The sequence below is a fragment of the Sinocyclocheilus rhinocerous genome, unplaced genomic scaffold, assembly GCF_001515625.1.
Source record: "Sinocyclocheilus rhinocerous isolate Xijiao unplaced genomic scaffold, SAMN03320098_v1.1 scaffold792, whole genome shotgun sequence".
Taxonomy (NCBI): Eukaryota; Metazoa; Chordata; class Actinopteri; order Cypriniformes; family Cyprinidae; genus Sinocyclocheilus; species Sinocyclocheilus rhinocerous.
In genome coordinates, this window is record NW_015626872.1 from 1535402 (window position 1) to 1560181 (window position 24780).

Sequence of the window (24780 nt, forward strand, 5' to 3'; positions counted from 1 at the left end):
TAGTTTATTTGTGTCCTAATGATGTTACGTTGACAGTTTGTGTGTGTGTGTGTGTGTGTGTTTGTGTCACTTCAGCTGGTTGCTCTTTATATAACACAACAGTATTCCTCTTATTGCATTTTTACCTCCAGGCAATGGGCAAAAATAGTACGGCAGCTTGTAAATGTTTATGTGCAAGAAATTTCAAAACTAGTGTGACTCCAAAAGACATGGGAGATATGCTGGGAAAACTCCCAGCTAACAAAAATATGTTCTAATATGTTTAAAAAAAATAAAGTTTTGCTCACATTCCCATTAAGTTATGAAAATGTTATATCTAAAAAAATTTTTACGTCTAGTCTTTTAGACAGTTTATTCACTGTATGCTTTAGACATGTAAAACACCCACGTTTCACATCATTATTTGGTGCTTTAATAATATAATTGCATATATTTGACGTCAATGTGTGATTTTGTAAACGGACTAGTGAACTGAACCAGTTCATTGAAACGAACTATCCAAAAGAATCAGTTCACGGAAACTAATTGGATTTTCCCGTTTGTCTGAGGCTCTGGACTACAGGTGATAATGTTGTAAATAACGTTCAGTTTCTTGCACAGACTGATCATTTCACTTCATAAGACCACAATAACATTAGGAGCCACGGGTATTCATTGTGTGTCCCTTGATTTGCTTTTATTTTACTCTCCAAGACACGCAGCCTCTGACTTGCATTTAATGAATCACCAAGGAGCACGGTGTCAGCTAAAAATCTTCTTTACTTTACTACTGATGGGAAAAAAAGTCACCTACAGCATGGCCTGAGAGTGAGTAAATTAACAGCAAATTTTCATTTTGGTGTGAACTATCCTTTTTAAAGTGTGTTTTGGATGTTTTCTTTCCACTAGTCTGCAAAAAAAACACACTTTAGGAAAAGCCAAAAAGACCCAAGTCTCAAAACTGACCAATGTTTTTTTGCCTGTAGTGTTTCACAGATCGTTTTGAATGAACATTCTACTAATGTTACCAGAAGAATGTTTGTTTGTAACTTTGGGAGAACCTTTCCAGAACATTCTGAGACCATTTCCTATTAACTGGGTTTATACCTATTGAAATGAATCCACCCACAGATGTAGCCACAGTAACATCTATTTACATGCATCACATGCATAGAAAGAAGCACCTGAATCCCTGTTAGAAGTGCACATGTTTATAGTACGATGGGTTACAGAGGCTTGAATGCTTCATTTCTGTGCAGTGGGACTGACTACAGCACACAGATCATGCTGTGGTCAGTATGGAGTTGATTCATTTTTCATAAGTCAGGACTTGTCTTTCTGTTCTAGACTGTCCAACGCATTATCAAAGACAGACACAATGAGCTGGATGTACCTAAGGGTGTTCACAAACAAAACTAGATTAGCACTTTCTGGAATAAAGAATAGATAGAAATATATCTGTTAGCAATCTCTAAAGCAGTCGCTTGTCTTGTGCATGATCCTCAGAAGTAAACTTCGGTTTGCTGTCTTCAGCTGCACCTGAGAAACTCTTATCTTGAGTCAGACATTTGTTACGTCATGCATTCAAACTGGAAACATAAGGAAGTAGTCTGAACATAAGAAAAGAAGAATTAAAACTAAATGTAAAGCAAAACATGAGAGTTGAGTGATCAACTTTACAGCATTCACTATACTACTAGACTTGTTAATGTCAATGTTAAAAACTGCTTTGATCACAGCAATAAATTACATTTGAACATATATTCATATAGAAAACAGTTATTTTAAATTGTATTAATATTTCACAATCTTTACTATATTTTTGACCCAATAAATGCAGCCTTGGTGAGCAGAACAGACTTCTTTCAAAAATATTAAAAATCATAATTATTAATTTTTGACTGTTACTGTATAGATTCTACATATATCATATCATATCATATCATATCATATTATGATTACATTTTAAATCTGAACATTTTATCAAAACATTTCCTTCTAGGCATAATTCACCCAAAAATGAAAGTCAGTTTGAGGAATACCAATACACAAACCACTGTCACTAGCATATACAGTGATGTCTTTAATTATTTACAACATAAGTTATGTTTATAATTACACAACGTGACCAAGCATCACTGATACTGACAGTCGACTCTTTCAAAGCAGCTTGATTCAAAGTCAGTCCTATTAACCATATCACAAGACTGACTAAAATGTAAAAGTGGGCCTATTTATAGCATTCTCCAATTTTAATAACAAACGGTTCACAATTCCTCCAAAAATAACCACCCTGCACTGGCAGGACAAAGCAAGTGAACTGAAAGGCTTTTGTCAGCATTTTTTCTCGGGTCCCAGCGGGCGGCTCGTGGTCTCTGCCTGATGAGACTCGCTCCTCGACCCGCTGCTCCTGAACTGGGCTCTTAGTGGACTCAGGCAGCTCTAGAAACCCCACAGGCCAGCTAACGCTCCCCAAAATAGAGCTTTTCATGTGTAGCAGCACCTGCACTGATTGACTCTGAATGGGCTGCTCAGCTCAGATGAAATGACTGATTTTGGTGCATCTGGACACATCAGCACCCCTTTCCTGCTTTCTTTCAGAGTGACACCATGCTACACTGCTTTTATCTGCAATGCATTCATTTTCAGTTCAAACTATGTGTTGATGGTTGAAAGCTCCAAAAACGTATTTCTTTCCACCGCCCCTCAATATTCCCAGAAGAAATGACTTGGTATATTATTCATTCATTGATCAAAGGGGCACGGCACGTTCACGTTTTGTCACTCTTTGGGGATCCTTATGCTAGAGAGATACAATTTGGGTGTCATTATGTGCTTTTTTCCCTTTTACTTTGATTCAGATAATATGGTGACCCATACAGAATATATATATATATATATATACATGTATGCATTTTGGACTACCTGTAGCTTGTTTATTGAAGATGCAGGACAACCACCTAGCAGTGCATTACAATAGTCCAGTCTAGAGGTCATGAATGCATGAACTAGCTTTTCTGCATCAGAAACAGGTAACATGTTTCGTAGCTTGGCAATGTTTCTAAGATGGAAGAATGCTGTTTTTGTAACATGGGAAATATGATTTTCAAAAGACAAGTTGCTATCTAATATAACGCCCATATTTTTGATTGTAGAGAAAGTAACAGTACATCTGTCTAGTTGCAAATTGTAATCCACGAGATTCTGTGTACTGTCTTTTGGTCCAATAAGTAATATCTCTGTCTTATCCGTATTTAATAGGAGAAAATTATTGGTCATCCAATCTTTTACATTTTTAACACATTCTGTTAGCTTAGATCATTTAGAAGTTTCATCTGGTCTTGTTGAGATATATAGTTGAGTATCATCTGCATAACAGTGGAAGCTAATCCCGTATTTTCTAATAATATTTCCAAGGGGCAACATGTATATTGAAAATAGCAGAGGACCTAGGACAGATCCTTGTGGCACTCCATATTTTACTGGTGATAATTGAGATGACTCCCCATTTAAATGAACAAAGTGGTAGCGATTGGACAGGTAGGATCTAAACCATCTTAAGCCTGCCCTTGAATACCTGTATAGTTTTGTAATCGATCTATGAGTATGTCATGATCTATAGTGTAGAACGCAGCACTAAGATCAAGTAAAACTAGCAATGAGACGCAGCCTTGGTCTGATGCAAGAAGCAAGTCATTTGTAATTTTAACAAGTGCAGTTTCTGTGCTATGATGGGGCCTGAAACCCGACTGAAATTCTTCATAGATATCTTTTTTTTTCAGGAAGCAGCCCAATTGAGCAGACACAATTTTCTAAAATTTTAGACATAAACGGAAGATTTGAAATGGGTCTGTAATTTGCCAGTTCACTAGGATCTAGTTGTGGTTTATTTAGATCTTCCTGTCCTATATTTGTAAAGCGCTGCAGTTTTGCTTTGGGTGTGATGAATGAAGCTGAATTACAAGACGCTGTCGATTCTACATTTGTTATTGTATTTCTGATGCTATCTATTTTATCAGTGAAGAAATTCATAAAGTCATCACTACTAAACTGTGAGGGAATATTTAATTCAGGTGATGTCTGATTATGTATAGCCACTGTGCTAAATAAAAACCTTGGATTGTTTTGGTCATTTTCTATGAGTTTTCTATGAGTTTGAAAATATATTTTCTACCAATATATTTTTTGGGCATTTTTAAAAAATATTTTTGAAAAAATATTTTTATTTCATAACGATATATTTTTTAAAAGCATTTAAAAACCCTCTATATATTTCAGTTCAAGATAATGCAATCACATATCTCACATTTGAAGAAAAAGGGGATTTGTTGTCTAGAACATGTGTGAACATATAACACATTTGAATAAACTTCAGCAAGGAACAATTTAAAATGCTCCAAAAAAAAACAATATTGCAATATATAAATTATTAAGCATTATTAAATCATGATAAATCTGCTTTTAAACTCTAGTAGGCCATCCACATTTGTATTTAACCTAAATTTACATTTAGATGTAAATACGTACATTTAGAAATATATTTTGGTATATGAAGGTTGAAACTAAATATATTTTCTATTTCAAAAATATATTTCATTTAACCTCACTGTTTGCAACATACATTTCAAATGTATTTTGGCCACAATTTTTTTTTTCCATATGGTGATGCTCACTTTTCTTGCTCACAGTCTAATATTAATCCCTGTAATTTCTACTCATTGAATATTCTGTTTCTCTCTGAATTATAAAAAAGGCACAAAAGCTGTCACTGGAACAGTAGCCTTTCAAAAGGTACTAATTTGTACCAGTTTGGTACTAATATGTACACTTCAGGTACTAATAAGTAACTTTTTAAGCTATTAAAATGCACCGTTAAGGCGTAAACAAGGCACAAAGGTGTATCTTTTGAAAAGGTACCAGTACACAGTGACAGCATTTGTACCTTTTATTCTGAGAGTGCATCAAATATATATTATTTTATGTATATGAAATATGTATAATTTAATGTATAATAACACTGGTAATAATATTTAATTCTTGTGCAATTAGAGCAATATGTTTTAAAATAAAATCATCCTAACGTACAGAAACTTCTTAATTTCTATCTTAGATTCTGACCAGGTTTGAGGTTTATAAAAGAGTAGAAGGACGGGAAAGGAGGACAGAGGGCCGTGACGCACACTGGACTCAAACCCACGTCCCTGTGAGCCGCTCCGGAGCATCAGCAGTGACTCACATACCGGATCATAATGACTCTGCCCTGACTTCAGCTCACATAAACCACTTCACAAAATAAAGCCAACACAAATTATAACAGCAAATTCACTTGAAATACAGCAGACAATTTGTAGTTCTAATGTTTGAGCTTTTACAGAAATTTCTCACCACAGCATGCAAAGTTAGAGATGCTGTTTATATACATGAATTAATAATGTTATAAGATTTGCAAAGAAGTGAATGGGTCTTTTGAAATATGTTGTTTCATTCTAAAAGAGAATTTAAAAGTGAATAAAAAAATATGTATTTAATCATAAATCATTCTTTTAAGAATATTCAGAATTTATTCGAAGGATTTGTCAAGGCAGTAAAAGAATAATTTAGAAGAGATTGAAAGTAATACGAAACGTAAACTTTTTTTTTTTTTGTGGCTGTTGTTCAATTACAGTCAAATACAGTGCAAAAAGAACAAGGCAAATATAAAGCAATGTTGTACAGTTCAAAATAAATAAAATAATGAATAAGAACAACAAATATACAAAGTGAACATATGTAAAAATAAACAAACGAACAATAATTGGGCAGTTACATAAATTTAGGAAAAAACTTAAAATTTTTATTTATTTATTTCCCATGTTTGTGTTAAGATCAGTATTATATTTACGGTTATTCTGGTCTTAATAATATAAGATTAATTTTGCTTTTCAGAAAAACATGGGTCTTGTAAATCAAGTAAAATGTCATAATGCAGCATAAAAATAAGTGACGGACACTAGGTGTAAAAATAATAAATGAAATAAGACACAACGGTAGTTTATGACAATAGCATTAAAAAGATTAAAATGTGTACAATAGAAAAACAACAACAATAAATAAAACTAAACAGAAAATGGACATGAATAATGATTCATAAAGGCTAAATAAACAAACAAGCATAAAATCATAAGATTTAGGGATTCAGTATAGCAATTATAAGACATTACACAAAAACCAAACTATTTTTATTTTTTTTTATTCAAACACGTTCTGTAGACGTGTGCTTTCAATTTATTAAAGGGGTCATATGATAAATGTTCACGCAAAGAAAGAAGGCGCAATACGCAATGCATGGATGCAACAAATGCCTCGTTTGTAATGGGTTATATTGGTTTTGTCTCGCCGTGCCGGGACACGGCATCACAGTGTGTTAAGGGGCGTAACATTTCCGTCACACGCTTGAGGTATTCAGCCAATCACAACGCACTGGATAGCTGACCAATCAGAGCACACCTCGCTTTTCAGACCGATGAGCTTTGTAAAAATCGACGCGTTTCAGAAAGGCGGGACATAGAGGAGAAACAATAATGTACATTATGTGGAAAATAATGTGTTTTTTAAACCTTAAACCGCATAAACACATTTCATTACACCAAATACACAACATAGCTAATGTTCTTTTTAGCAACGTCATATGACCCCTTTAAGAGATAAACAGATTCTGAGCCCAGAGTGTACAAGACCAATTACAATTCGTTATGCAAATAAATAGGCTACAAGAAAGAAAGGTGACCAATCGGAATTCAGTATGTAACAAAAAAAGGTCCAATACGAATTCGGCATGAGGAATATTAATACAGTGTTGCCTTGCGAGTGAACTAATAAACTGTCATAAAACAAAACCAAACCAAACAAAAAATCCTTACAGAAGAAGAGTGATTTGAAGTCGTAGTCCAGCGTTTTAATGACCGGTAGAAACTCCATTTCCCACAGTTCCAGGCGACTTAAGTAGGTCGAAGGTAAACTGTCATGTCCGCTGTGTTGGTAACTTTAGCAAGTTCCTCGGCTGGTTTACGTTACAGTGAATGCTGGTGGCATGCTGCTGAAAGAGAGCAGACTGTGTGTTTGAAACACGGGCATTTCATGAGCGACGCAAATCCTGCGCTGGATTGCTGTGGAGGCTTGAATAACGTGGATTACAGTCAGGTCAGGAAGAGCAGCTTTTAGTTCGCCTCTCTGCTCATGCGTGTGCAAGCCAGTGCTCCTTTAATCCCCATCGTTATTGTGTCGTAGTATTGTTCAATGCACTTGTTTGCACAATTCATATTGAGAAATATTTACAAACGTGCGTTTGATTATTTCATGCACGCGAGCGCTGATGTTACACGTGCTGTCGTCGGGTTTACAGACTCATTGCAATCTGATCATCTACACAATATGAGGAGCTGTTGAGGAAATTAATTCATGTAAACTGAAGGTTTGCACAAATTATATTTGAAATGCATTAGCACGAGGATCTGGAGTGCTTACAGTGACTGATGGGGAGCCTAGGTTCATTTTTATGCCTGGACATAATTATTATAATTAATAATTACCATGTCCAAGCACGAATAATAATAATAATGAAAATAAAATATTACAAATGCATTTCAAACATGCAGTTAATTTATTATTTCTCTTTTGTGATGGCTGTGTGTGTGTATGTATATATATATATATACATAATGAATGTAATTTTTTTTTTCTGAGGCATAAATATGATATATGATCATCTTTAGATGATAATGACAAAAAACAAATAAACAAAAAAAATTAAAGGCAGAAATTCTTAAAGAAAAAAATAAAATATATATATTTTTTCAAAATAACTTCTTTGTGCATTTTATTATTATTATTGTTTTATTTAAATCTAAAAATATGTGAATGTTTAAAAAGTAGCCTAATGTTTTTGTTCATCACAAAACAAAAACATGCGAATAAAGACTGAAAGAAACAAACTTCTCAGAGAGAAATAGAGTATGATTAAGTGAGTAACTATTGAATAAAAGAGCAACATTAAGCAAGATGTACAGCAGGCCATGGCATGATATTTAATTTAATGTCTTTTTAACGTAATAATAACCCAGAATTACATTTGTTTGCATATTCACAGATATTCATATATCTGAATAAATCCTAACCCCATTTAAACACACATGAACCAGATCTTCAGGATTTCTAGAAACTTCCAAACAGGTGAAAGTTGGAGCAGGTATATGCCAGATCGCAAGAAATCAGAATATGCTTAATCTGGTTATGGCAGTCAGGTTAATTGTGTTGCGTTACTCTTATGTAATCAGAACATGACTGTTTTTTGTGCATGTAAACGCACTCAGTGGGCTTTTGAGATGTTGGCCTATCTAATATGTGTTAGTGAGACTACGAAGTGTAGAGCGCCTAGTGCAAAACCAGTCCCCCTTTCCACAAACAAAGAGCTTCAAACAGTAAGTGTTTTAAAGGCTGCTTTGTTTCTTTCTAATGCCCTGTTGTACTCAGTGGCATCAATAAATCACAGTTTGTTGCGTAATACTAGAATCCCCAGAGGATAAAATGGTATGGTTGCGACAAAACAAAGTCTTCTGCATAAACACATGTGTGTCTGATTAATTGGATTAAACGGCATGTCGTGTGACCACATCAAAAACAGTGACCTTGTTGCTGTTTTATTGAACTTGACATGATCAGATGTTCTTATGTTTTGCTCAGTCAGCATGTTATGATTGTACTATCAGTAATGGATGATCAGCTGTAAAGGTGCATTATGCAACTTTGGCTTCTCTGTCACCATCTGTGGTTGAAAGATAAAGGCTTTTTTTAAAGTGATGTGTGTAATTTTTCTGATGCTATATTTTCAATCATGTCACCGTCTATCCTAGTTTAATGTGCAGAGACAACTAAGCTTATTGTAGGTTGAGTAAACTGACTGTGACTCTGTAGTGCTTTGTTTGAGTGGTTATACAACAGCCTCTCGCTCAACAGTTCAAAACAAAGCAGAATCTACGGTTCTGCTCATGCATTTCTAGTTTATCTGCCACTAAATGTCTCAAGCAAAACTATAAGTCTCTTGGGAATGGGAAAGGGATGGATATACTGTAATGTGCTGCAGTGATGACGTAGACCAACCTATAAGTTAGCATCGCTTCCCTCATCAGAAGGCCAATAGGATTTTGGATTATTGCTGAAAATAAGCTCTGTGACCAATAAGAAATGTATGATTCTTACACTTTTTTTTGTTTTTTTGCTAAGATAATGTTTACACATGAGCAACTTTAAGGCTAAATGCATTGTAAAAATCGAAATTAAACATGGTCACACGACACCACTAAGCTTCTGAGATATGCTTATTTAATCTTTGTTTAAAATCAGAAAGTTGGAAAGTTAGAGCTAAATGTGCAGTCACATTTACTGAAGTTCAGTGAATTTTTGTGGGCAAAATCCAGTCATTTCAATAGGAATCCATGCAATTGGGGATTTTTCGCATGCAGAATTTGAGACTTTGAAAATTCACAGCATTCTAACTCACAAAACGCTGACTGTTTGGCCTTTGACCGCACCTCTTAGTAGATAGGGTAAATGCTGTTTAAGCAAACTAGTGAGCAGGCAGACCTTATTTCAGGCATTTAACCACAAACCCATTAAAAGACCTACTGAGTATATGAGACAAAGCAGCTAGAAGTGCTAAAATGCTCTTAAAGGGCCAGATTTTCCAAATCAGCGTAAGACCGCAATCCCATAAAGTCTCCGATGGGAGTGTAAAGTTCTGCTGATTTACTGACAGTATGCAAATTAAATAACACAGACACAGATCATTTCCATAATGACCTGTGACACTGTTTTTCTGGATTTTTTGATGAATAAAAAGTAAAGAAAAAAAAGAACAACATTTATTTAAAATAGAAATCTTTTGTAACAATAACTTTCAAAGGTTTGGGTCAGTATTTATCTTTTTCTTTTTAAAGAAATACATTTTTTTTTTTGCAAGGATGTCTTGGATTGATACAAATTATAGTAAAGACTTGTGTTGTTAGAAAAGATTTCTATTATGAACAAATGCTGAAATTTTTTGTTCATCAAAGTATCCTGAAAAAAGTATCACAGGTTCCAAAATATATTCAGCAGCACAACTGTTTTCAACATTGATAATAATCAGAAATGTTTCTTGAGCAGCAAATCAGCATATTAGAATGATTTCTGAAGATCATGTGACACTGAAGACTGGAGTAATGATGCTGAAAATACAGCTTTGGATAACAGGAATAAATTATATTTTAAAGTAGGCCTATATTAAAACAGTTATTTTAAATTTTATATTAGTATTTCACAGTATTACTGTTTTTCCTCTGCTTTTAATCAGGTAAATGCAGCCTTGATGAGCAGAAAAAACATCTTGCTGATCCCAACCTTTTGAATGGCAGCGTATATATATATATAACTGGTCTGAACAAAAACAGCAGACAGACTGAATGGAAATGCAAATTCATTCTTTGACAGTACATGGAATAGCAGAAATACAGTGGTCACCCCTGTACAATGTTATAAACTATTATTAGGCATCATATGGGGGTAAAGTAATGAAAAAATTCCATTGAAGACTGTCAGTTCCCTTCACATATGCTGTACATTCACATAAACCCAATAAATCTCCCTTGAATCATTCAAATTAAATTTAAAAACTTGAATCACATGATTGGAATATTTCAACGTCACAATGGCAAATTTCACCTAAAGGTGACGTGTTTTTTACTGAGCATATATGTTTATGCATGTTCTGTGTTTTACCTAAAATATCATGCAGATGAGAGCTTACACACTTCTGTTGTGTTTTGTCGTCTCTTTCTGTCCTCAGATGGACATGTCCGTGTTGGCAGAGCTGTGGAGGTTAATAGACCTGTCGGAGCCCCGGTTCTGCGTAGCTGTTATTGCCATCATCTTCAATCCGTTCTTCTGGAATGTGGTGAGTCACTGTATCTGCGTCTCTTCAGCTTTAAGGCTTGTGTTTATGAAGCCTTCCATGATCTGTGTGTTTCTTGTTGGCTCACGTAATGCGGTTACGTGAGCAGCTCTTTCTTGCATAACATTCGTAAACATTACTCCGATTTCTGCCGTCCTCCCGCAGTCTCGATTTTAAAAACATTTGCAAACCATTGAGAACGCGGAATGTTCCTGCTGATTGCTCTTGTTTGAAACAGAAAAGCGCAGAAGAGCTGATGTTGCAAAGCTGGTCTATTATGATCATGTAAATGAGTGTCGTTGTAGCACAGATGTGCTTTTAAGGTGTAAACGAGAGAGTGTTTATATTTTGTCTTTTACCTCGGCTGTTCTGATAATAGATATTCAGTTTTCACTTTGGCTGTAATTGAAGGATTTGCATATATCCCTGAGAAACACATCCGATAGGTGGGCCGGTAGACATGACACAGACTTATTATAATTATAATGACACAGACATATTAACACCGACTAGTCATTCAGACAACCTACCGACTAGTTAATTAAGAACATTTATAGTTTTGCACATCCCTAAACGGAAGAACCGCATGAAATCATTCGATATGCAGATTTCTTTCCTGTGTTAATGCATTTTCTTCTGAAACATGAGTTCGGGTTACATCACAGCAATCAACCAGGATTTGCTGCTTGATAATTGGTGGGATTGTGGGTGGGAGGGGCTTTCTCATTTTACAGAGCATTTGATTGGCTGCAAATCTAGTGCAGGATGAGTCATCAACAGTTTTGGAAAGTTTTTCCAGGAGAGAGAGAAAAATAACTTTTGAATTGTATTTGTTAAAAGTTAATTTGTAACAGTTTATGAAAAGGTTCCATTTGTTAGCATTAATTTACATGAACTAACAATGAAAAATGCTTCTGAAACATTATTAATTTTAGTTAATTTTAATGAACCTATCTGTTTATATTGTTAACACTCTACGATAAGGTTTCATTTGTTAACATTACTTTAAAAAAAAGTTGTATCTGTTACTATTATTGGTAACACTTTACAATAGAATTTTGTTTTTTGTTAATATAACACTATAAAAAAAATGTTTTTGTGAATAAATTTGTAAATAAAACAATTACGGAGTATGTTTTACAATAAAATGCCATTACATTTTTTCTACTTCGAAACTTGTTGTTTCTTTGTAATTGTGACATTTACTAGCAATTTCATGAGTGAAAACTCATTCTACACTAAATTGTACACTAATTTTTGTTCTTGCACTAATAAACACAAAATAGCAATGAACAATACTTTTACAGCATTTGATAATCTTAGATAATGTTCATTTCAACATTAACTAATACATTTTTACATCAAAAGTTGTATCTGTTAACACTAGGTAACACACTGTGAACTACCGTGAATATGTATTTTTGTGAATATTTATTTATATTGCTCATTATTAGTTCATTTTATTTAATGCATTAATTTTAACGAATGGGACATTATTGTAAGTGTCACCATGTTATTTAATTGACCTGAGCTCATATGAACTAATTATGAACTGTATTTTTATTAACTAACCTTAAAAAAAAAAAATAAATACTGTAACAAATGTATTGCTCATTGTTAGTTGATGTTAGGTAATGCATTAAACTAATGGGACCTTATTGTAAAGTGTTACCAGTTGTTTATTCAAATCGTTGATCTCTAATGATTAGACTTGTGCCGGTATTCGGTAATGAATATGCACGATATTGTTATCGTGGGCACAATACCGTATACCGTGATAAAAGCAGTAGCAATTAATCGCAACATGAAAATATGATACTGCCATATCCATACTAATGATAATGATGACTTAATGAGGTCTTTAAAAGCATTTTATACTGTACGTTGTTTGTAATGTTAACCCAGAGTAATCCATCTTACTACATTAGAACATGATCTTGCACATTTCTATTCATAATTCACACTTCAAGCACCTTACGATTAGCTATTTTTGGGTATATTTGCATCACGTCCCATTAACGCATCATATGTCAGAGATTTCCCTTCCTCTGCTTCACTATATCTGTGAAGTGAGTATATTATCTGTGAATATGAAGTCATCCTTCATGCTGAGCTGGGCTGTGAATGTGGATAATTCAGATTTGTATGCCATTGTCTGGCAGGAACATGGGACTCGGCTAATCTTTAAGCTGCTGATGATCAGAATCAGTCTCTCAGTGTGGCGTCTTTGTCCCGTTCCCAGGTGGATCAGCTTTACGGACGCACTTGCTTCCCGTTGTTTTGTTGTCAGCCTGCGTGGAGGTCCTGCTGCTGTTTTCAAAATCAGATCCGGGATCTGGTTGAGATTGATGTAGGACAAGTGGTTAGGTTTGGGTGGGTTAGCATGACCTAGTTATCCTCTCATGGTAGAAACTGGAACATGTGGAAACTTTCAAAGGAATATTCAAGGTTCAATGCAAGTTAATCTCAATTGATAGCACTTGTGGGATAATGGTGATTACCTCAAATGACTGTAATTTCAACTTGACCCTGGTGAGGCACTTACAATGGAAGTGAATGGGTCCAATACTGTAATAGTAGGCACAAGAAGTTACTATATATATATATATATATATATATACACACAGTGACATGCGAAAGTTTGGGAACCCCTTGCAGAATCTGTGAAAATGTGAATAATTTCAAGGAACTTTGCTGCCGTACAATGGGTGCAGCAGGCGCAATGATATTACGCAGCGCCTGAAAATAGTCCCCAGCACGCTCCTTGTGCAAGCAGGTGGTCACGTTGGTTATGTTGACGGAAGTTAGCCTATTTTCAGGCGCTGCATCCATGGCGCTTTGGTAGGGATCCCACTCGAAGTGGATTGGTCTCTCTTCTCCGTTCCCTCCTTCAGGGAACGAGGGTTACATATGTAACCGAGACGTTACATGTAACGTAATTACGTAATTTAATTACAAAATAAAAGTAATTGTAATCAGTTACAGTTACTGAGAAAAAATGTGTAATTAAATTACAGTTAACTAAATGTTAAGGATTAAAAAGGGGGTTACATCAGATTTTTTCACACACACTCCCACATACATATTTAATTGATTTCTTTCATAAATTGCAATGACTGCTCTAAAATATGAAACACCAATGTTTCAGGAGTTTATAACATGCTTATTCGATAACTCTATTATTTCTTATATGGATTGATGTATATGCTTTATTTTATACTTTATTGTATAGGCTTTGTTAGATTCCAGTGTTTCCTGTCATAGCTATGCAAAGATTTGATTTCAAAAACAGTATCATAGCTATTAAACTATTTCTTGTTAGGTTTTTAAATCTGTCTTTAACCTCACAGCGACTCATTTCAGTGCATATCTCTTTACATGCTAATGAGCTCTGCTTACCCCACCCCTCTCTTCTGTGGAAAAGCAAAGGCGATTTGCAAATAATCATAAAAAATTGGGAAATCATAAAAAAAGTTTGAGACTTACTTCTTCTGGAGGTGCAGCTAGATTTCGAACAATGGGTACTGATCCATCCTTGAGTTTTAACTTTGTAACAAAACCTGCCTTGAATTGTCCCTCATTCAGAAAGCAGTCTGAAGTAAAATATATGGCAAGCCGTTTTGACTTGTATTCCTTCACAGGATATGAATTCTTGATATCAACAATTCAGTTTTCACTAGTTAAAATGCTAATTCTTGATATCAGGAATTTGATTTCTACTAGTAACAATGGCTATTTTTGATAGCTGTCTCGTATTTTCTTGATGACCGTGAAAATAACTAAAAATACTTTGTCATTTTTGATCGTACAGATAAGAATAAAGTATTGTTTGAAACTGCAAAGGGTCTACTTTTATTTGTGTATAGCCATAATAACAACAAAACAATGTGCTTTTGTAAAATAAAGAAAATAAACAGCATGCGTTCTCTGCCATCTGCGTTCTCTGTTCTCTGTCACCTCTCTTACAGAACTTTCATTTCTTTGTAAGTGGGCAAACTTACAAAATCAGCAGGGGATCAAATTAATATTTTCCCCACTGTACGGCTCTGTGTAGTAAATGCTGCTCCATCTGAAAGCACGTGAAAATACCACATTTAATAAAATTTTTACTCCAAACTCACTCCATAACGTTAGTCGAGTGTTTGAAATAAATCCTTCTGTGAGAATAAGGCATGCAACATATTTCATAGTATTCTAAGCAGTGATAAAGGCTACGTCAATTAGCATTGCATTATTATTATACTTTATTATAATAATAATAATTATAATAAGAACTCAGATAAATCATACATTGTTGTAGTCCTGTGTTTATGAGTCACGTTGAATGAATGAAAGCAGTTAAATCTTCCGTTTATTCAGCTGCAGCGATAGGGATCTCTTGGGTTTCTTCTGCTGTGCGTATTTAAAGTTTCCACGCGAGAGCGCCCTCGGGCCTTCGGATGAAGATTTACTACTGATCACAGAACCGTGCTTCACTGAAAGATATGCATGACAATCGCAATTTCTGTCGAATCGCGATTGCGATTTCATTTCGATTTATCGTGCAGCCCTACTTGAGAGAAGCTCTAAATGAGCTGCAGTACAGCACAACTGAACCTAATGTGCGAGGGATTTTGCTTATGTGGACAAACATGAACGCACGGGTTCATTTTCCTGCTCCGCGCTGAGGGAACAGGCTGTTTGGCGGTGTTGTGTGTGTGAAGGGGATCGAGATGTCCTCTCCTTTAACCTGACCTTTCCATCTCACACAGATCCTGCCTGAGCTTAGCATTCACTCCTGCATGATGTTCACTCGCTGCACAGAAAACACGCAGCGAGGCCTGCGCAGATCATTGCATAACCACCTGATTACAATCATTTCACTTAATTAGGATTTTGAATTTGAATTGTACTTTGCCATCTACTGTAGGCCCCATGAAATCAAGTGTTTTGAGGCTTTTACTGACATATAATCAGTTACACAGTGGCTGTCATAACTTGTTTTATAAAAGATTTCTTTAAATATACATTAAATAATTAAGACACCATTAACAGGTAAAGTAAAATATAATGAGTAGCTATATAGTCTAATATTTCGAAATGCGAAATGCTCTTCTCTAGACTTCATTTCTCTGGTGAACTGACGAGCTGTAGACACTGATGACTTGCCTGAAGTAAATGAAATGCTACGTGACATTTTGTTTACAAGCCATTTTTATCATATCTTTCCGCGAGTGGAACACTGATTGTGCGAATACATGAGGCATGAGATGTTAATTTATTTTTATTTACGCTAAAACTAGAAGTAGGATGAAGGGATGATCGCACTCACTCGTGCTGAACTGAAGCGTTTATACAGCGAGCTGTCACGCCTCATCAAAGAGCGCCAAAACAGCATTTATTGTCTGAATTTCTTGAAAAAATTTAATGATTTGTTCGGTACATGTGCGTACAGAACGGAAAGACCCATACCAAAAATGTATCGGTACGAATACGTGTACTGTTACACCCCTAATATATAATGTATATATATATGGTTAGAAAATATACAACAGCAGTATTAATGGGAATAATATTTATTTAAAATATTAACGTGTTTCTACCCCTGTGCAATATTTCTTTACTAAACCTTTTATTTTGCATTTTACTGTATGATTCCATCTTCAGTGTGGATTAATTACCTCTTACAGTGTGCTGTACGTGTGTTAAACTTAAAAAGTATTAGACTTATGCAAGTGACATCAACAAAACATTTAAATAATTCACAATAATCGGTGTGGTCTAAAAAAAGCACTTTCACATGAACTAAAAAAAGATCTCTGACGTCAAAATCGTTTCCACACCAAACGCTGTAGTGTGAAATTTATTGTCTGAATTTCTTGAAAAAATGTAATGATTTGTTCGGTACATGTGCGTACAGAACGGAAAGACCCATACCAAAAATGTATCGGTACGAATACGTGTACCGTTACACCCCTAATATATAATGTAACGGTACACGTGGTTCTAACTATGGTTAGAAAATATACAACAGCAGTATTAATGGGAATAATATTTATTTAAAATATTAACGTGTTTCTACCCCTGTGCAATATTTCTTTACTAAACCTTTTATTTTGCATTTTACTGTATGATTCCATCTTCAGTGTGGATTAATTACCTCTTACAGTGTGCTGTACGTGTGTTAAACTTAAAAAGTATTAGACTTATGCAAGTGACATCAACAAAACATTTAAATAATTCACAATAATCGGTGTGGTCTAAAAAAAGCACTTTCACATGAACTAAAAAAAGATCTCTGACGTCAAAATCGTTTCCACACCAAACGCTGTAGTGTGAAAGTGCCCTAAAAATACGCCTCAGTCTCCTCTGTGTTGTGCTTCCTCATGTACGTCTAATATACAGTATGGCATGTTGAGATTTGGCACTTCATTGTCACAAGCTGTGCTTGTGGTTGTGTTTTCCGGTGTGTGTTTGTTATGTGGGCCACAGCACCGCAGGTTTCTCATTATTACAGCACATCCGTGTTCTTTACGTCCTCTGACTCAGAGATCACCTCTTATGTCACCGCTTACAGGCATGGTAGGTGATTTGGTTCAGAAACAACTGAACAGCCAATCAGAGTTCTCACTCTCACCAACGGCCCGATGCTGAATCTATATGCAGCTGTTGCTGACGTGAGCCGAAGAGAGCCGAGGCACAGAACACACCGACAGACGACCGTCGACTTAGTGTGTCCCGGACTTAATGAATTTGATTCCAGTTCTGCTTAATGATTCTGGTTACTCAATTACTGTTTTTAATTTAATTTAATTTAATTTAATTTTGCAGTTCAACTGAATGACATTAATGTAATGATTTTGGTTGTTTTAAATTTAATATAATGTAATGCAATTTAATTGAATTAATTTTTTTTTTTTTATTGTTGTACAGTTCAACTGTAGGACATTAATTTGATGATTTTGGTTCCTTTCATTACTTTATTTTTATTTTATTTTTATTTATTTTTTTCATTTTTGCTGTTCAAATTCAGGACATTAATTTAATGATTTTGGTTGCTGCTTTTAATTAATTTCATTTCATTATTGTTATTTATTTATTTTTTTTTTTTACAGTTCAGCTGTAGGACTGTTACATGTTTCCTGATTATGTCATTCAGTTCACCTGTTGTCTGTTAATCATCTCATGTATTTTTTAATAATTCCAGTCTCACTCGAGAGCTCTGGTCTGACGCACGCGGGTTCTCGCGTTATTTCCTTATCACTTCTCGCGTGTGTTTTGTTGTGAAACGTAGTTTGCAGACCAGACAGAGCTGTCAGTGATTCTTCCTATTGTGAAGTCATGCAGTGTGAACCCCCCTGTCGCCGACCGATCGTGCAATGTGAACACAGCAGCGACTGAATGCTACCCCAGATAGTCGTTCAGTGTGAAAACAACGGCGATCCGACGAGTTTGAAAATCGCGCAGTGTGAACTCGGCATTAGTCTTGGTCCGTTCTCCGTCAATGTTAAGTTGGTTTCCGTGCCTGTTCTCCTGGATTTATCTTATTAAAAGACTTTTTGTTGATCTCCTTCGTGCTTGTGCAGTTTGTATCACCAACGCGTGACAAGGACATTAATTCAACTAATTTGTTTCCGGTTCTGCTTAATGATTTTAGTTTATTTTGTTTTATTTTATTTTTACAGTTCAGCTGCAGGACATTCGTTTAATGGCTTTGGTTCGAGTTCTGCTTAATGATTTTATTTATTGTGTTTTAATTTTTTAATTTAATTTTATTTCTTTTATACCTTACCTTACCTTGCCTTGATTTCATGATTTTGGTTCCAGCTGCTTAATAATTCTGTTTACTTCTGGGAAAAAATTTAATTTTTGCTATTTTATTTTCATTTGATTGATTGATTCATTCATTCATTCATTCGGTGTCTATATTTAGGTTTTTCATTCTGTTTTCTTCTCCATGCTAGAAATCATGTCCAGTCAGCGGCATGCGTTCTAATTGGCGCTCTACTCCACTTTATTTGACTGATAGAGACTTCATTGATTTCTTGGATGCCGTCATCTCAGTAGATGTGGAGAGCTTGCCATTTTTAGATGCATTTTCTACCTTACTGCAGCCTGAAACAGCCTTACATGGGCATGAAAGTGCGTCACGCACTGCATTCTGGGAGAAACACTTGTGGCAGAGTCAGCCAAACGCATCGCTCTGTAATGACAGTCTGAAAATAATTACTTGGAAAATCTAGTCCTGGAATAGTTTCGGATCAATGAAGTGAAATGCATTGAAAGAAAAATCTGTACTGTATCAAATTGCATGTGAATTTATGAGAATCCTTATTAGGGCTGCATGATTAATTGAAATAAAATCACTTTATGGCTTAGTGCAATTAACATGCATTTAATATGCATTTTCAAAGAAGCTTTAAAGACTTGTTCTGTTTTCTTTGATGGTTTAACATTTGAAAATGAAGAAATCAAAACATTGGTATTGGTAACATTGGTAAATATTGGTATTATAATTTTACAGTTGTAAAATAAAATGGTTATTATTAGGGATGTCAGTTTAACATGTTAATTTGGTGTGATTAATTATTGAAAAAAAAATGCATTAAAGTTATCAATGTATTTAGGTTCATTAACACATTTTAGTTTTCTATAAGGGTATAGTTTCTTTTCTTTTCTTTTATTATTATTTTGTATTTCAATACTCATTTAAAAGATTCGTGCAATGTTGAATCAATATATTTATTTTTCTAAAGCTACATTTTGTCATGTCTATTCAGTGCGTTTGTTGTCTAACACAATAATGACTTTAAATGATCTTTTCAGGGTAATTTCTTATCCAAAACTGATGTATGATTAAGTAGATTAATTAATTGATACATCATGTAGTTAATTTGGTTAAGAAATGTAATTGCTTGACAGCCCTAATTATTATTACATTATTTTTCTTAAATACTTTTTTTATTTTACAGTGAAATGTTACAATAGCAATATTTCTTATTTTGTTTTATTTATTAAATTCTATATTTTTAGTAATTTAGTAATTACGATAATTATTATGATTTATAGTAAAGTGGATATTATTATTATTATTATTATTATCATTATTAACAACAATTATAATAATTATAATAATTATTGTTGTTGTTTTATTGCCATATTGATCTATAAACACAAATATACTGGCGTACAAACACAGCAAACCTTTTTTTTTTTCATTTTAAATCACAATACCAATTTTTAGCAGAAAAATTGCATGAGCACTTATTTGACATTAGTAATAAAAATTCATCATCTTCATCACAGATCTTTAATGTCCTACAGCGTGTACCAAACACTGTTGTAAAATAATCTCTATCCACAAAAAGCCTGAGAAGTATATAAAATATGGAAATTTCCTTGTATGGAAAATATTTTTTATATAAAAATTTTTTAAATTAATTAATTAAATGACTTTTGAAATGAAATAATATATAGATAGATAAATAGATACACACTGCATTTTAAAATAAAAATTAGGATATCATATTTACCATATCATGTATGATATAATGGTACATACTTGGCAGGGTTATTATTAACTAAAACTAAAATAAAAAAAAATAATTTTGCTACTTGAATTAAAAATAATTGTTACCTAAAATGAATTAAAATAAAACTGTAAATGTATTTTATTTAAGTTTTTTTGCCAAGACAACAGTTCTCATTTAATTTAGTTTAACATAATGTACTAAAATGAAAATATTTTTTATATAAAAATTTTTTTAATTAATTAATTAAATGACTTTTGAAATGAAATAATATATAGATAGATAAATAGATACACACTGCATTTTTAAATAAAAATTAGGATATCATATTTACCATATCATGTATGATATAATGGTACATACTTGGCAGGGTTATTATTAACTAAAACTAAAATAAAAAAAAATAATTTTGCTACTTGAATTAAAAATAATTGTTACCTAAAATGAATTAAAATAAAACTGTAAATGTATTTTATTTAAGTTTTTTTGCCAAGACAACAGTTCTCATTTAATTTAGTTTAACATAATGTACTAAAATTCTAAAATAATCATAAAAAAACCCTAAGTTTAAGCTTTAAGTTGTTCAGGTGGGTTGGATTGAAATGGAATAATCAGATAAAATAAAACACTGCATGGTCTTCACAATATGAATGCGTGTATGATTACTAAAGTTATTCAGTCAAGAGTAGCGAGTGATTTCTCCTTTTCTTTTGTTTGATTAACATTAATGCATGATTCATCACACTAGCATGTCAATAACTTAAAGTAGTGCTGTGCTTTTTTTTTTTTTTTTTTTTGCTGTGCTGTGATTATTTTGCAGTTAAATGGTGAATTATGCAGGATCTCACTTTGTTGCAATATTTTGTTGATTTTGCATTGTGTTCTGCGATCAGAATTGTGAAAAAAGTACTTTCAACATTCAACTTTTGCCTTGGCATCCAAACATAAGAGGTCAGTAATGTAAATAATGAGAGAAAAGTACATTACTTTCCACAGTACTGTCACTCTTTCATCTCTCCATCCAGCATAATTCAGCACAAACATCTCAAACAAGAGAAACATTGTGAGTGTTAACCTTATATCACATGCTGAGTGTGTGACACATCAGCAGCCGTTCATGCGCATCCACACCAAAGCAGCAGAAAAAGCCTGGAGGACACGAGACGCTCGAGGAGAAACCTCTGAGTTCAAACTCAATCCACAGATATCCCCACGTTATTTTAATGCACAGGGTTTGTGCTGTGATGCTCAGTACAGTACAAAAGATTTTTGCATGTTAACACTTTACCAAACCACTGACACAATCTTTCATTAACTATGCAAGAATTGCAACTAAGTAAAAGATAAACAAAGAAATAAATGAGGGTCATTCCGTGTCAAATCATCCGAACTTCACAGACTTCCCTGGCTCAAATTTTTTGAATTTGTCAATTTTTTTTTCTGAAGAAAGATAAACATGCATGGTGATGAAAGCCAAAATATTACATGTCATGGATGTATATTCACCGAGTAATCCACTATTTTGCAGAGCCAGGTCAAAATGGCAATTTTCACCTGAGATTCAGAGCCAAATTACAGGAGCGTAAAAATGACTTCAGAAAGATGGCAGCATCATGATGTCGTTTTCACACAGAGATTGGTAGCTGTATTAGTAAAATCTGTTGATTTGATTAATCTTTGTTGCATTACATACCAATGGTCACCATTCAAAAATGGGTGAAAAAAATCCCTTTTCAAGTTTTTTCTCCAAGTTACATGATATCCTAATGCCCTTTTAGATTTTGCTTAATACGCTAGACTTTTTGCGTCTTCATTTTTAAGGCTCTACATGGTTCATTTACAGAGGTAGTGCTGGGCGGTATGACCAAAAATTTATATCACGGTACTTTTCAAAATTATACCGGTTTCACGGTTCATGACGGTATTTTTTTTTTCATGCATGACCGGATGTTAACCATATTTTCTACTGATTGAGAGGAAATACTGCAGTATATTGACTTAGAATGCCCTATTTTACTGTCACGATGAGTGAATATTGTCAAAAAATACCACACTAAATAGTGACTAAACACGACCCCTTTTAATACATGTTAACCAGGAGTCACTCTCATTTATAATCGCGGCATCGTCTGATAAAATCAACATGCATCTACACTAAAGAGCGGCTATGCGGTTGTTTTGGCTATATTAATTTTTTGTCTCATGCAGCGCACTGGCTGCGTCTGAGTAACAAACTATAAAACACAACAAACAAAAAAAGTGCATGTGATATTAACAGACGAACTACGCTCATATTTATAATTCCAAACAATCAGTAAGCGACAGGTGCTAGGAAACGCTGTTTTGTACTCATTTATTGACGAGTCGGCTGCGGTGCTTCTCTGCCGCTCGCTCCTGTGTCATCACGTTCTATTAGTTCTACAGCTTCAGTTTCTGAACTTTCACGCTTAGTAACACATACAGCTGTTCCCTCACCACAGTGCAGCAGTGAAAACGGACCCCTTTCAAACAGTTTCGCGTTCCGAACGTTGTTTAAGCGACATACACCGGTATTGCGGTATTTTAAAAATTCATATCATAACAAAAATAAACACCGGTATTCGGTATGAACCGGTATACCGCCCAGCACTATACAGAGGTATACAGTAGGGATCTCATTTTGACCCCAGGAGTAAAATTGAACACATTTTCAGTAGAGATGCACCGATTGATCGGCCCGGATCGGTGATCGGCAGGTCAGTCTCACTTCTTTCCGATTTCAAGCCGGATCCGTTTCATTACCAGCGGCACAGGCAAAAACGTCAGCCGCGCATTCTCGCTCTGTTCTCTCCGACGACCCCTTCTCTCTCACACACGTCTCATTCGCTCCGGTTAAATAGTGCTTGTATTGCGCATTATTTTAGTCATTCCCGCAAGTTTCGCGCTTATACCAAACGCGCGCGCGCACCACCACTGATCTATATTAGTGGAGCGCACAATCCGCGCTCAGTCTCAAACAGCTTGTGAGCCACAAATAACAAAATGAGTGGCTAACTGCGCTAAAACGTTCAAATACATACAAAATTGTCAAAATGCCCGTTTTGGCGAGTTTCCAGTTAAACACAGTAGGTTTTGGAACGTTAAATAGTTGAGAAAGAGAACGCATGTTGTGTAACAGTATATTGGGTCCGTGGATAAACTCTTAAAGGGACCGCAGTCCAATATACCTGCTGCTGTCTGTCATGTTAATCAAAGAACAAAAGACAAAGACAATCACTTTCTGCCCTTGACTGAATGCGTTTTATAACTTTAATGGTAAGCATTAATCTGTATTTAATTTTTACAATGAAGACTACAGAAATTAAAGTAATCAAATGTAAAATAACACTGTATGTATCTATATTACTTTAATTTCTGTAGTATTTCTTAACTGAATAAAAACTTACTTAACCTGAAAAACTTAGTTTGCGTTAAAGAAAAGTAGATTTTTGTTTGTATATGCTGTTAATTATAGTTCAGAATCTGCAAAAATCGGTATCGGCAGATCACACTAACAAAAAATCGGAAATCGGAATCTGCCAAGAAAATTGCAATCGGTGCATCTCTAATTTTCAGTGGTCAAAAATCAAATGTGGGTCATTTTGCATGCTGCTGATACTTTTTGTATTTAAAGAACAATGTTTGAAAGAACAAATTATATCGAAAAGTAGTCAATACAATAGAAAGAGTGCCAAAAATGTCCTTTGTCCGAAGTCTACACACCTATAACTCAAGAGGTTTTAAAGATACCTTAATATCCTTTTAAATTGTGATTCTTCATTAACATTTAATGTATATACAGCATTTTTTTTAAATGTATTAGTAAATGTAGAAACTAACATTAACAAAGCAAGTATTAGTGTTAATCCAAGTTAATGGTTGCATTTAATCTTAATTTAAAAACCTTATTGTAAAGCTTTACCAGTTTCTTCCTAGACTGTAAAAAAGTGATTTCTGAAATACATTTTACAAAAAATACTATTTCATCAATATTTCTAGAAAAATGTCACATTTAATTCAATGTTATTTGCCACTTTTCTGTAATTATTTGTGGAAGTTACTAGCAATTTCTGAGTGAAAATTGCTTCAAATTAAATAATGCAGAAAATTTGTTTTATAAATTCTGCAGGAGACAAATGTAATATTTAATATTAAATACATGAGTAGTTTCCTCCAGTGTGATTTTCTCACGTCATAAGTTCCAGTTATCGTGTTTGTTTGTGATAAAACCTTTGGGTTTGTTCTTGAACTGCTGTGTGTGTGTGTGTGTGTGTGTGTGTGTCTGTGTCTGTGTCTGTGTCCGTGTGTGTG

General features: G+C 34.3%; 1 protein-coding gene across 1 annotated transcript in view; it reads left to right on the top strand.

Annotated features, from left to right (window-relative positions):
- Positions 1-6649: 6649 nt before the first annotated feature.
- Positions 6650-24780, top strand: part of pemt (phosphatidylethanolamine N-methyltransferase) — a 65989-nt gene continuing 47858 nt past the window's right edge. Inside the window, exons 1-2 of the mRNA XM_016527426.1 lie at positions 6650-7158; positions 10838-10945. Coding sequence (XP_016382912.1) covers positions 6982-7158; positions 10838-10945 — 285 coding nt within the window. The 5' untranslated portion in view covers positions 6650-6981. The remainder of the gene's footprint in view (positions 7159-10837; positions 10946-24780) is intronic.